The sequence below is a fragment of the Elephas maximus genome, chromosome 9 (assembly GCF_024166365.1).
Source record: "Elephas maximus indicus isolate mEleMax1 chromosome 9, mEleMax1 primary haplotype, whole genome shotgun sequence".
Lineage (NCBI taxonomy): Eukaryota > Metazoa > Chordata > Mammalia > Proboscidea > Elephantidae > Elephas > Elephas maximus.
In genome coordinates this window covers 90785884-90800367 of record NC_064827.1, presented here as the reverse complement: position 1 = coordinate 90800367, position 14484 = coordinate 90785884, and the positions used below count along the sequence as shown (strand labels likewise).

General features: G+C 38.2%; 1 protein-coding gene across 1 annotated transcript in view; it reads right to left on the bottom strand.

The window, feature by feature from the left end:
- The window catches only part of RORB (RAR related orphan receptor B), a 203995-nt gene that overhangs the window by 63458 nt on the left and 126053 nt on the right, over positions 1 to 14484 (bottom strand). Inside the window, exon 2 of the mRNA XM_049896468.1 lies at positions 1874 to 1959. Coding sequence (XP_049752425.1) covers positions 1874 to 1959 — 86 coding nt within the window. The remainder of the gene's footprint in view (positions 1 to 1873; positions 1960 to 14484) is intronic.

Genomic DNA, 14484 nt, shown 5'->3' with positions numbered 1-14484 from the left:
TCTTAAGATTAAGATTGGATCTTAGAATCTATGACTGTACTCCAGTTTCCTGACATTAAATTAGTGATTCACGTTGCTTGCTTTTTTGCTCAAAAAAATCATTTCTCTTGCCAATAACTGTGCCAGAGTATAGCCTTTCCCTTCCCAGACTGTAGTTGCCTTTCATTTGTTAAGGTTACACATTGCCCTTTAACATTAGTTGTAGAGCTGTTTTTTATCATTCCTTGGTATTTTGTCTCTTACTCTTTCTTTCCTTCTAAGGATTAATTTAAAAAACTTACTATTAAGTTTCACATTTCCCTTCTTTTAGATTGTTGTTGTTGTTTGTTGCCGAGGAGTTGATTCCAACTTATGACGACCCCATGTGTGCAGAGTAGAACTGCTCCATAGAGTTTTCAAGGCTGTGAACTTTCTAAGCAGACTTCCAGGCCTGTCCTCCAAGGCACCTCTGGGTGGGTTTGAACTGTCAGCCTTTCTCAGCTAGTTATCTAGTACTTAACCATTTGGATCACCCAGGAACTGCTATTTCAGATCATTGTTGGGTGTCGTGGAGTCAATTCTGACTCATAGCCCCTGCATGTGATGGAGAAGAACTACCCCATAGGGTTTTTTTTTGGCTGTAGTCTTTACAGAAGAGGTTTGCCAGGTCTTTCTCTCATTGAGCCACCACGTGGGTTCAAACACCCAACCTTTCAGTTAGCAGCCGAGCACTTAACTGTTGTGCCACTGGGGCTCCTTTAGTTCAGATTAACCAAAACCAAACCCAATGCCATCAAATCGATTCTGACTCATAGCGACCCTACAGGAAAAAGTAGAACTGCCCCATAGGGTTTCCAAGGCATGGCTAGTGGATTCCACGTGCAGACCTTTTGGTTAGCAGCCGTAGTTCTTAACTACTTCGCCACCAGGGGCTCCATTAGGTCTCTGTTAATGGCTGCTTCCCCACTTTGTATTTTACAAGTAGCTTTTTTTTTTTTGTCCATAGGAATTTGTCTTTGGAAGGATTGGTAGACTATGTCTGAGAGGGGAACACCAGCCTGAGAATGAAAAAACCTGTGATTTTGGCCATGCTCCCTCAGTAACTAGGCCAAATAACATAATATTCTTGAGGCCTCAGGTTCTCATTTCTCAAATAAGGAAGTTGGCCCAGGTGATTTCTAAATTGGATGAGAGATTATCTGGGCCACTTAAAATTCCAGGCTTCCAGTTTTCTTTTCTTTTTCTGGAATGTGGGAATAAAGAATGGCCATACACATTTTGGAGTCCTGGTGGCACAGTGGTTAAGAGTTTGGCAGCTAACCAAAGGTCGGCAGTTGAAATTCATCAACTGCTCCTTAGAAACTCTATGCGGCAGCTCTACTCTGTCCTATAGGGTCACTACGAGTTGGAATTGATCGACTCGACGGCAACTGGTTTGGTTTTCGGTTTTTTATACACATCTTGCAACTTTTACCTTGACTTCCTCTTTCTCAAGCAGATAGATAAATATTTATGCCTATAAGCTTAGAAGCTTTATTTTAACCTTTAGTTTTTTTTCTATGGTACTAAATGGCTGCGAGTTAACTGGAGGAATACTGTGAAAACAGCAAAGAGTCAGTATATCTCTGTCAATGTGAATAATTCAAGGTTTTAAATAAAGATCCATTTGTAATGAGCTGCTGACCAGTTAGACAGTAACTAAAAGGTGAAAGGTGAAGGAACAGAAAGTCAACCCACCTACCCACCCAACAAGCAAGAATTCCGGAGTGTTGGCAGCAACCACAAAAATCCTTATCAACTCTTCTTTACAAAGTTGTCACACATGCATCGTGGAGTACACAGATGCCTAGGCAAACACACACGCTGTCCGCAGTGCTGTGTTAAAGTTCCATACCTTGCAGCCTTCACAGGTGATGACTCCGTAGTGGATCCCGGAGGACTTATCGCCACAAATTTTGCATGGTATCACTTCGATTTGTGCTGAAAGGGGAAAGCAGACATTTTGAGTTTACAAAGTTTTCCTCTTCTTTTCATCCTTTCCATCTTTCCCCTCCCATGACCGTGGCATTCGAAGACACTGAGGTAGGGCTGGCAGTTTGGGGGTCATCCACTACTATTTGGCCCTCCTAAACTTCTCCATCACCCACCTGTCAGTTTATCCTACTCTGGTGGCTTGCGTGTTGCTATGATGCTGGAAGCTATGGTACCAATATTTCAAATACCATCAGGATCACCCATGGTGGACAAATTTCAGAGGAGCTGCCAGGCTAAGAAAAACTAGGAAGAAAGGCCTGGTGATCTATTTCCAAAAAATAGTCAATGAAAACCCTGTGGTTCACAAAAAATTACTCTGTAATATATAGTGATAGAAGATAAGTCCTCTAGGTTGGAAGGCACTCAAAATACACAGTGGCTGCAGCAATGGACTTAAGCATTCTGAAGGTGATCATGGGGCTAGTGCAGGACCAGGCAAACTTTTGTTCTGCTGTACATGGGGTCATCATGAATGGGGCAAATTTGACAGCAGCTAATAACAACAATCTTATTCTAAGTGAAAAGGCATCTGTCTATCACAGTTCATGTTGGTTTTCTCAAACTGAAAAATATAACCAGGGATCAGAATTTTTCTAATCACCTGCTGTCTATTTCTTTTGGGTTTGAGTAATGTGACTCAAAATTTGGAAATAATGTGACTCAAAAATCCCTTGAGTCCGTGGTTTTGATTGTGTTTCATTCTGGACACTAAGTCACTGAGAGTTACCACTTTGCCTTATTTCAATAATATCTAAATAAGTAAAGTAAAAATTGGGGAGGGGTGACTTTGCACATTATGTGGCTGGAGGTTTACTTTTGAAAATGCCAATAATGCATCAGCTCAATATTTATCGAGCATGTTCTAGATGTAAACTATAATAACGAAGGCTGTTGACACAGGGTGGGATATGCTAATGACAACAAAAATCTAATTAGTGAAACAAAATTCATAGAAGAAATCAGAGAAAAATGATATATTACGTGGGCACTTGCTAGGTATTCAATAGGAACTGAAATAGTTTCAATGGACATGGAGGCATTTTGGTTGACTTGAAAGACTACGTAGGATTTGGTTACGTAGACGTGGAAGGCAAGACCCACTGCAATGGCTATTACATAAAACAAACAAGCAAACAAAAAACCCAGAGAATAACAGGTGTTGGTGAGAATGCAGAGGAACTGTAAACTGTGTGCACTGCTGATGGGAATGTAAAATGGCGTAGACACTGTGAAAGAGAATTTGGTGGTTCCTCAAAAAGTTAAATATAGAGCAACCATATGACCCAGCAATCTCAATCCTAGGTATAGACCAGCCCAAAAGAATCGAAAGCAGGGGCTCATCAGATACTTGTACACCAGTGTTCACTGCAGCATTATTCACAATAGCCAAAGGTGGAAACAACCCAAGTGTCCATCAATAGATGAATAGCTGTACAATGGAATATTACTCAGCCATAAAGAGAAATGAAATCCTAATACCTGCTATGACATGAATGAACTTGGAAACATGGAGACTGAAAGTAAGTCAGACACAAAAGGACAAATGTATGATTCTCACTTATCTGCAATATCTCTAAGAGGCAAATTCAAAGAGATAAAAGTAGATTATGGTTAGTTACTGCTTAAGGAGTATGGAGTTTATGTTTGTTGCTGCTGTTTGCCGTCCAGTTGATTTCCCATAGGGTTTCCTAGGCTGTAATCTTTACAGGAGCAGATCGTGAGGTCTTTTCCCCAGAGGAGCCACTGGTGGCTTTGAACTGCTGACTTTTTGGTTAGTAGCTGAGTACTTCAACCACTGCACCACCAGGGCTCCTCCAGTTTATGTCTGAGCTGATGAAAACTTTAGGAAATAAACAAATACACAAGAAAGTGAAAGGCAAAGGACTTTCTGCAAGGCAGAATTGAACGAAAACAGACTGGCAGTGTGGAATGATGGTGGTTTGTGATCATTAAAAAATCAAGTTGGCCATAATGGACGGTGTGTGCCTGCAATCTTGAGTCATATGGCTGGGCAGAGGGGGTGATGGATTTAGACAGATAGTGTTCTTAAAGTTAGTAAAATTATACACACTGGGATGATCTGGTATTTCCTCTCCCAATTTAAAATAATTATGCGAAATATACTTCAAAATGCTTTGTATGTGAATCTGCCACCTGGATGCTTTTGAACAGTTTCTCATTCTTGAATAACACAAAATAAATAAATGCAAGACATTACCTACTTTTTCCTATTGTTTTATATTTAAAAAATATAGTACTTAGTTTTAGAGTATCATTTGAAATTTTTCAGTTTCAAATCATCTTCATAAGCAAAAAATCTCAGTGTTATGTCCCTGATTTTATAGGCAAAAACTTAGGGTCCACAGGGTAAACGGATGCTCTGGAGTTGACATGGGAAATGGAAAACCAGAAATTACTCAGTTTCCCTGATATTTTGTTCAGTAACCCTTTCTCTCCCTCTTGAAAAGATAAAATAAGATTGCAATTTTGACTTCTTCTATTATTAATTCATTCCAACAGCACCAGTTAAAGAGATAATGATAAAAGCATTAGAAGAGACAGCTAAAATACTTATTAGACTAAGTCTTTCCATTTGCTTCTATTTCTTTGAGCTTTCCGATTAACATGACCTAGTACTTGTTTTCAGGATTTTGTGAGACGGGGAAAATACGAGACTCAATGTCACTCTATTCTGTTCTCCTGGATCCTAGTCCCTAATCTGTGAATGATTAGGGCCATGGCCAAGAAAAATCTCTGATCTTATGTTTTCAGGCTTATAAACCTTAGCTGAGAAGCCTCATAGATTTGTGAGGATCAAATGAGATATTTTATGTAGAAGTAACTCCAATGCACCTCAAACACAGTCACCAGCCACCTGTCAGTGGAGGCTTGATTGCTCTGATGCTGACCAGATTTCAGTGAAGCTTCCAGACTAAGACAGACCAGGAAGAAAGACTTGGTGGTTTACTTCTCAAAAGCAGCCAATTAAAATCCTGTGGATCACAAAGGTCTGCTCCGTAATTGGTTAGATCATGGGGATGGTGCAGGACTGGGCTGCGCTCTGTTCCGTTGTTTGGGGTCATTGGTTCCATGGCAGCTAACAACAATAACAATTTGTAAATAATGAAGAGCTAAAAAATGCTAGTCTTCATCATCATCATCATCACCATTGTTAACTGGGATTTCTAATGCTCTTGGACAATAAATATGACAAGTTGAATTATTCTTCTTTTATTAAATATCTTGTCATTTGAAAATAACTTCATGAATGACACTATAAGTTATTTGGATTACCTTTTTTTTTTTTTTTAAATGATGACCTTTCAGACAGTGAACTGTTTACAGTGATTACAAAATTGACTAAAAATTCCAGGTATTCACTGTATAGTTTTCAGGCTTATATGATATTAAGTCAGAGTCTGTCTTTGCATAAATTACTCCCCAGGGAGTAGCTTACACGTGGGGAGAATCTGCTTCAATAAGTTCTTAATTATAAAATGATCTAACTCTAAAGGAAATGAAAACAGAGGTAATTTGCCCCCTGGGGTGTGAGAAGATGTTTTTGAAAGCCACAAAGGTTACCTTGCACAACTTAGGAAATACAAATGGGATAAGGAATCATTCGATAGAACATCTGCATATTTATACATATTTATAATCTTAGCTCAACATGGAATCCTGGAGAACTATAAACATTTTAACAGCATTTTTAAAGGGAACAAAGCCTTTAAAGGGGGTATATGTGTGTTGCTGTGTCCTATTGTAACAGAATAAAACATTTGAGGCTTATTGAAGGAGAAGACAAATTTAAACAATACAGAGAACTAATGTGCTTCTTTTTCTCTCATTTAAAATAGACTCTCAGCTCCAACTTTCTAGTTTGTACTGTGTACTTCATAAAGTACATCTTCAAGACAGAGTATTTCAGATACTAAGACAACAGATCACATTACTGCTCCAATGTTTGCCATTTCAAAATGCCTTGCCATTATACTACTTGCCATATCCTCCTATAGGACTGTCTTGCAGTGAACACAGGTCTAGTGACATGCTATTTATCATGGTTTCAGGATGAAGATCTAGGGAGGACTTGGTGGCTTGGACTCCACCAACTGTGACAATAAAAATGATAGAAGGAAAGTGAGGAGGGGAGCTCGACTTTTGTACTTTTACCTGACTCACAGACTAATTCAACAATGGCATTCTCTGGGAGGCAAATTTAGAGGCACTGAAATACCATGAAGCATCCTGTGATGTGCTCATTTTTTCAATTTCTTATACATTCCTCTCACTTATTTTCCTACTGGTAATCCTCTGTGGAAACTATAGTTAATTAATTTTTTTAACCAATTAAATATTGTTGCATATGAAAGCAATATTACATTGGTTTTTTTCCCCTTAGAAATATTATTCTTACAGTGTTAAAGAGTGTCATGAAAAATTTAAAATAATATGATTTTTTAACCTTATATTGGAACAATTTTATGAATTTAGCAGGTAGATCCTATTCAACAATTATAAAAATTTGTCTCACTGTTCTTGGTAATCTCTCACTACTTTCTTCTCCCTCCTACCCCCAGTAACTTCTGAAGACCCTTCCTTGCTTAGAGTCCCTTGCCATAACTTCTTACAAAGTCACTGTGTTTCCAATTCTTCCTGTTTATTAAAAGGTACGTATCTTTAGTTCTGTTCCCTCAGAACTCTATAGGCTACAAAATCTTTCCACATCATGTAACAACAAGGCCTAGGATGAAGGAGCTATTCCTGCGACTCGGGTCCACTGTAACTTGGATTGGTCAATTATACCAAGGTTGAGGTGGGATGGGAGTGTGGAAAAATGGGATCAAATCATCAGGAAAAAATAAGTCTTTGAGCTTTTGCTCCTATATCCCACTAAGTAGTGATTCTAAAAGATTCCTGACATTGGATCAGTTGTGTATTCTGGTATATCACATCAGGGTAGATGGCATCTTAATCTCAGCTTCCTGCCTAAATACCAAGTATAGGTTATGAAATTCAGTGCACTCTCGTTCATTGCCATCAACTTGTGGCAAAACCATGCACAACAAAATGAAACACTGCCGATCTTGTGCCATCCCCATGATCAGTTGCAGATTGGACCATTGTGATCCACAGGGTTTTCATTCACTGATTTTTCCAAAGTAGATCACCAGGCTTTTCTTCCTAGTCCTTCTTAGTTTGGAAGCTCCACTGAAACCTGTATAGCACCACAGCAACACCAAGCCTCCACTGACAGACAGGTGACTGTGCATGAGGTGTACTGGACCTGTGTCCACCACATGGAAGGCCAGAGTTCTACCACTGAACCACCAGTGCCCCTAGTGCACTAATCCCTTCTATATTCCCCATACATTTCTCAACATCTGGAGTCTCCCTCCCTTCTCAAGCTCTTTGTAATATTCTGGGTGGGGGATTTTGTGAAAATTCTGTTCCATTCAGTTGATAGACATTTTCTGAATGACCTAAAGATAACATTTTGCTTTATATTATTCTAATTCCCTAAACAATCTACCATTGGAAGCTAGAGTAAGAAAAAATTTACTGCCATATCATAAAGGCAAAAATGAGTTTTTTCAAAGACATGATTTGTAGAATTTCCACGAAGGGAGCTGATTTATCTTTTACACATGAACATTTACCCCGACAGGGTTGCTTGCTTACTCTGACTCCCCAGAGGACTGGAGTAACAGAGAATGAGACCAATAAATAACGATGGCAGCAATTAGTATAATAATTAATAGTAACTACTGGTAATAAGTTAAATATCCCTCTTGTAAGCAAATAAATCACTTTTATAAGTTGTAGTGGTTTTAAACTCATAATTATGAATTAATTTCCATTAGATGCATCTTGTCTTGCCAAGGCTTTGATTATAATGAGATAATGTATGTGTAGGACCTGAATCATTCAGAATGATGGCAGTTAATGTCTTCTGTAACCACTTACAGTCTGGTCTGTAGACCAGTGGCATAGGTATGGGTATCACAGACAGAGAGAGAGAGAGAGAAAGAGAGAAAATCTCAATTAATTAAAGTTCCCAGTGGAAAGCAAACAATCCTATTTGTCATTCTCTTCACTGACAGCTGTAGAGACCATTCCTGATGGTCTAAACAGTACTTGTTTAGGGATTTTGAAACTAAGAAAAACATTTTTCTTTCAGTTGGTGGGAAAGAAACACTAGATTTCTTGAAGTGTTAAAAAAGAAAAGCCAGAAGTCAGCACAACTTGACCAAGCCAAAGTCATAGAAACATCCTAAGCACCTTGAAGGACCAAGTTACTGGAACTGAGGGCTGGGGACCATGGTGTAGGGGGCATCTAGGTTAATTGCCATAACAGAATTCATAAAGGAAATTTTCTACATCCAACTGTGGTGAGTAGCACCTGGGGTCTTAGAAGGTTCCAAGCAGCCACCTAAGATACGTAAGATATGTCTATTGGTCCCATCTTGTCCAGAGCAAAGGAGCAAAGGAGAACAAAGAAAACCAAAGACATCAGGAAAAAAATTAGTCCAAAGGACTAATGGACCACATGAGCCACAGGTTCTACCAGCCTGAGCCCAGAAGAACTAGATGGTGCCCGGCCACCACCAAGGATGACTTTGACAGGGATCACAATAAAGGGTCTCGGACAGAGTAGGAAAAAAGGTAGAATAAAATACAAATTCACGCCAAAAAAAGACCAGACTTACTGGTCTGACAGAGGCTGGAGGAACCCTAGAGACTGGCCCCCGGACACCCTGCTAACTCAGAATTGAAGCCACTGCCTAAGACCACCCTTCAGTAGAAGATTAGACAGGCTTATAAAAGAAACAATAACACACACGAGGAACATGCTTCTTAGTTTAATCAAGTATAAGAGATCAAATGGGCAACAGCTGCCCAAAAGCAAAGACCAGAAAGCAGGAAGAGACAGGAAAACTGGAGGAATAGACTCCAGTGAACACAGGGTGAAAAGGGAAAGGGCGAGAGTGCTGTCACAATCCCGGGAATGCAACCAAAGTCACAAATCAATTTGTGTATAAATTTTTGAATGAAAAACTAATTTGCTCTGTAAACTTTCACCTAAAGTAAAAAAAGAAAATGAAAGAAAAGCCAGTACTGCAGGGAAAAGGGTGAGGATATCGCCAAAAATATAATGATCTGAGGCCAATTTTCAAGGCCTTTGTTTTTGAAAACAAGAAACCTTGTAAAATGAATGTATTGGGATGGATTATTGCTCCTCATTAGGATGACGTCCACGTAAGATCAGGATGTTACTACTGTATAAACACTATCTTCCTCACCTAATATAACTTTAATTAGCTCATTAGCAATGCTCATATTATCAAATGAATGCTTCAAATAATATCCTACAAATTGCCTGGGTGACTAAAGAGTTGATAGCAGTATTGTTTGTCACTTTTTCATGTTTACAACACTTTGGTTTCTTGATATGCCCTTAGCCATTGATATGGAGTCCCCATGTAGTGCAAAAGGTTAACATGCTCAGCGTTAACCAAAAGGATGTCGGTTCAGAGACGCCTTGGAAGAAGGGCCTTGTGATCTGCTTCTGAAAAATCAGTCATAGAAAACTCTATGGAGCACAGTTTCACTCTGACACATGTGGGGTTGATGAGTTGGAGTCGACTTGATGGCAACTTGTTCGGTAGCCATTGACGTAGTCTATAATTACATAAAACTATAGGACACAGGTGAGATACTTGCAAGTGATTTTTGTATGTGTGCTTGTGTGAGTGTATGTGTGAGAGAGAGAAGAAAATGAGAGTTTATGAAAAAAGAATAAGGACTATCAGAAGCCCCAAAGACTTCCTTTACCATCAGAGCATTGATCATCTTGGGAAAAAAAAAAAAAAGTATGAATAAGCAGTTGAACATGATATTAAGGAGTTTCCAGGTATGACAGAATACCTTGGGCATTTGTCAACACCAGCAATCTTTCTATAAGAACTCAAACTGTAGCAACTAATTTTTTTGATTATCCAAAAAACTCAAAATTTTCTTTTAACGTTAATGATACAAAATTGACTATGCTGCAAATTTCTGCATTAAGGATTACACTATTATTTTATCTATGTTCTAGCAAACTTGCCATTCAGCCAGCACTGCTTCAACACTGAATATTGAAATAAAGAAAAAAAAAGAATTGAAGACATGATCTTATAATTCTTATTTCAACTGTAGAGAGATGAATGAATTCTGAGGTCAGAAAAAGGCATGTTTGGATTTAGCTCATCCTTATACATATGGCCTTTTTAAAAAGGACACACACAGAATTTAAAAGATCCTCATGTGTAAGCACCATAAGAGAATATTTTTGGGGTAAAATGATAATTTAGGGTGCCCCTCAAGAAGCCCTCTATAATCATTTCACCCTGTGCTAAATGTCACAATGAGGCAAAGGCTTAGCTACTCAACAAATGTAGAATTACTGGTCCTAGTTCCCTCAAAGACTGAACTGCCTGTTCTGCTGATACTGCACACTTTCCCTAAAGAGATTAGCAGTGTAATCCTAAATATTATGGGACCCAAGCTATCTTATTTCTGAGCTCATCAGAGCCAGCATGCTGCACGTAATCCCTCCCAGCTTTATTCCGTGTTTATGTAAGCTGGTGAGGGAGTTGTATGGACCACGACGACCATCCCTTCTTATGCCCAAAGCTAACATCGCTGTCTCCGTAGACACAATAGTAAGCGTAGATACTGTGATTTTGAAATTACATTTTAACATGTTCCCTCATATTGAACTGCTTTTTCTACATGCAGAACATGCATAATCATTGTTTCACTGTTTCTGATAAAATCTGAAAGGATATAGTTATGCCCATCCCATTTGTTCCTGTAAAACCCATTGCAGTCCTGTTGCCGTTGAGTCGATTCCGACTCCTAGTAACCCTAAAGGGCAAAGTAGAACTGCTCCATAAAATTTTCAAGGAGTACCTGGTGGATTCAAACTGCTGACCTTTTGGTTAGCAGCTGTAGCTCTAAACCACTAAGCCACCAGAGTTTCTGTCCCATTTGTTTTCTGTTTCTTATACGTTAATTTGTACCAAGGGCATTTTGATGCTACCGGGTGGATTGAATTGGTAGGAAAAAAGGTTTTCTTTGGTCATTGGCTTAGAGGTTTGAATTACTTCTAAGCAGCAGAGTTATTTTAGGGAGAAAATATTGGAGGAAAAAAATCATGGGTAAAAATCCAAAACTGCTAAGCATAATACCGACTATTCTACTGCAGTTCCTAAAATAAAGCCTCAGCTTTAATTTAGGATATTTCTTTTAATTCCACTAAAATTTGAGAAAAAGAGAACAGTCTCTGATTCTCTCTGCAAAATGCAAAGACACATTTGATCATATAATTCATTTAAAAAATGAGTTGTGTGTGTGCGTCTGTGTATGTGTGTGCAAACGCACCTAAAAAGAAACATTGTGTTTCATGTAATTTTACAACAGAAGGCAACTCCCTGTTTTCTTTTTTAACACCAAATCAGGGGAGAAAGGAACATTTCTGTTCACCTATGAGAGTATCCACTAATAGTGATTCAGAACCAAAGAGGATTAAGTACATAGACGTTAATACGTCCATTGTTATTAATTTCTAAACAACAATAGCAACAATATCCTGAGTAAATCTGTTAGTAGTAAGGATAAATAGCTGTTTAAAGACGCCATTGATGTCAGAACGGCAATCTGCTTTCAATGGCTTATTTTATCAATAAAGTACTTAAATACTTAATGTGCTGAAATAGGTGAATAATTGTATAGAAATGACATCTATTCTTTTCTAAAAATATAAGCAGCAGGAAGCTGTAAGCATTATGGGGAGATATAATTCTGATTTTATGCAATATGTGAAGGAGTTTTAGTTTGATTGACAACTTGTCTTGAACAATTGTTAGCTTCACAGCATTCAAAACTAAAACAATTAAAAGAAACTAAAACAATTAAAAGAAAAAATTAGGGTATATCAATTCACATTTTTACAAACTGCTCATTGTTCATTGCTCCCTAGCAAAGAAACAACAATAAATAGTTTACCATTTTACCCTGAAATATTAAAAAAAACTTAAAACCTGCCTATCCTATTAGACAATTTGTGTTTAGGAAGCTATGCCACTAACTTATAAAAAAATTTAGAAGATAAACCCAAGCATAATCATTTCATTGTTAATAGTCATTCAACCAAACATTTTTTTTTGAGGGGGGGATACGTTTCTTACATATGAAAAAATGTCTGCTATAATATACTGATAAACTAAATGGATTTTTTAAAAACATTAGGAAAGTAAAGTGATTATAACCATAGCAATGCCAACGGCTAAAATCAAAGCTACATGATTGTCCACAAGGATGTTGATATTGTTAACACTACTGTGATGTAGCTGACGGGTGATCACCTGCATTTAATCTCAAAATTTATGCGTTTGGTAATTCACCTAGGAGATGCTAGTATTTATATTTAAATATGCTCTTGGTGTCAAATTAATCCTAAGTGGCTTTTTATTATATATGTCTCCAAGTCACAAAATATTTTATTGTCCCCACACTCAGCCAGCAGCTTCTTTTGCTGAGAGTTTATAAACATTTACCTTCTGGCCTGGAGGGTAGCTAATAAGGCTAAACGTGAGAAGAGAGAAGAAAATGTACAACTCACCGGTGGCGTCTGCTTTAGTTTTGAGCTGGTTCTCACACATTTTGATGTAGCAATTAAAAGTTCTAACTGACAAATATTACTCTTTTCACTAGAGGACTGATGACTACCCCTCTGTTATCCACAACTAGAATCCCAACAGACTGCATTAATGAGATTAAATGCAGGAGGGGTTAAAGGCATCAACCGTTCCATTTCATTAACTAAGGGTGAAAGGCTGCTCAGGCAAAGACGCAGGAGGGAGATTTTTTTCCTTTTTGATACTGCTTATTCACCAAATAATGCAGTCTTTTCTAAAACACAATGAATCATTTAAAACATTTTTTTCCTTGAATTGTATGGATCCACGTAAATTCTGCACTTAATTCCCTTTTGTTTTCATCCCGCTAGCAAAACTGTTCGAGTATTCGCATACCATGTAACAAAGGTCATCCCTGTGATCATAAAAGTATAATTTTCCTTCAGAATTTATTTGTCTCCAATTATTCTGGACCATCTTATTAAGATCTCAAGGAGCCCTGGTGACGCAGTGGTTAAGTGCTTGGCTGCTAACTGAAAGGTTGGCAGTTCTAACCTATCAGTCACCCCACAGGAGAAAGCTGTGGCAGTCTGCTTCCATAAAGATTACAGCCTTGGAAACCCTATGGACAGTTCTATTCTGTCCTATAGGGTTGCTATGAGTTAGAATTGACTTGACAATAGTGTTTTTTTTTTTTTTTTTCGATATTGAGATCCAGTGATGAAATTTTGCATGAAGCCATTACCAGGTTCCCATTCTCCGAAATACGGGATCACATTTGCCTATGAGGTAATTAATAAAGCATACAGGCATTTTACAGAGTCGAGGGAAACACTCGCACCTTCTAGTGGCAGCAGTAATGAAGCCTGGGAACCAGTTTGGGGTTTTAATACCAGGTAAGTCTCCTGGTCCCAGCCCTGAAGTCTGTGTTCCCATTTGTAAAATAAGAAGGTTGAAGACTGAAATTTCTGATCCTCAGCCCTTATCACTAGGAAGGACAGATGTCTGAAGATATAAAAATTGCTTAGACTGCTATAGAAAACAGTTTTTTTTTTAATGCAAGAGCAAAATGTTCATATGAGTGTTGAATTTATTTAACTTAAAACACAATTTTATTAAATTTAACTCAATCACTTTTTAAAAATTTTTATTGTGGTAAAACGTGTTTAGCAAAGTTGGCCATTTTCACCATTTTTAAGTGCACAATTCAGTGACATTAATTGCATTCACCATGCTGTGCTGCTGTCACCACTATCCATTTCCACAAGTCTCCGTCACCCCAAACAGAAACTCAGTACCCCTTCAGCAGTAACTTCCATTCCCTTCTCCCCACAGCCCCTAAAACCAAAAAAATCAAACCCATTGCCTTCGAGTTGATTCTGCCTCATAGTGACCCTATAGGACTGGGTAGAACTGCCACAAGGCGTTTCCAAGGAGCGTCTGGTGGATCTGAACTGCCAACCTCTTGGTTAGCAGCCGTAGCACTTAACCACTTCGCCACCAGGGTTTCCACCTTTAGTAACCACTAATAAACTTTTGTCTCTATGCATTTGCCTATCTAGATATTTCATAAAAGTGGGATCATGCAATGTATGTCCTTTTGTACCTAAATTATTTCACTCAGCATGTTTCCAAGGTTCATCCATGTTGTAGCATGTGCCAGGACTTCATTTATCTTTATGGTTGACTAAATTTCATGGTATGTATGAAATATTTATCCATCCATCTATCGATGGACATTTGAGTTGTTTCCATTGTGAATAATGCTGCAATGAACAATGGTGCA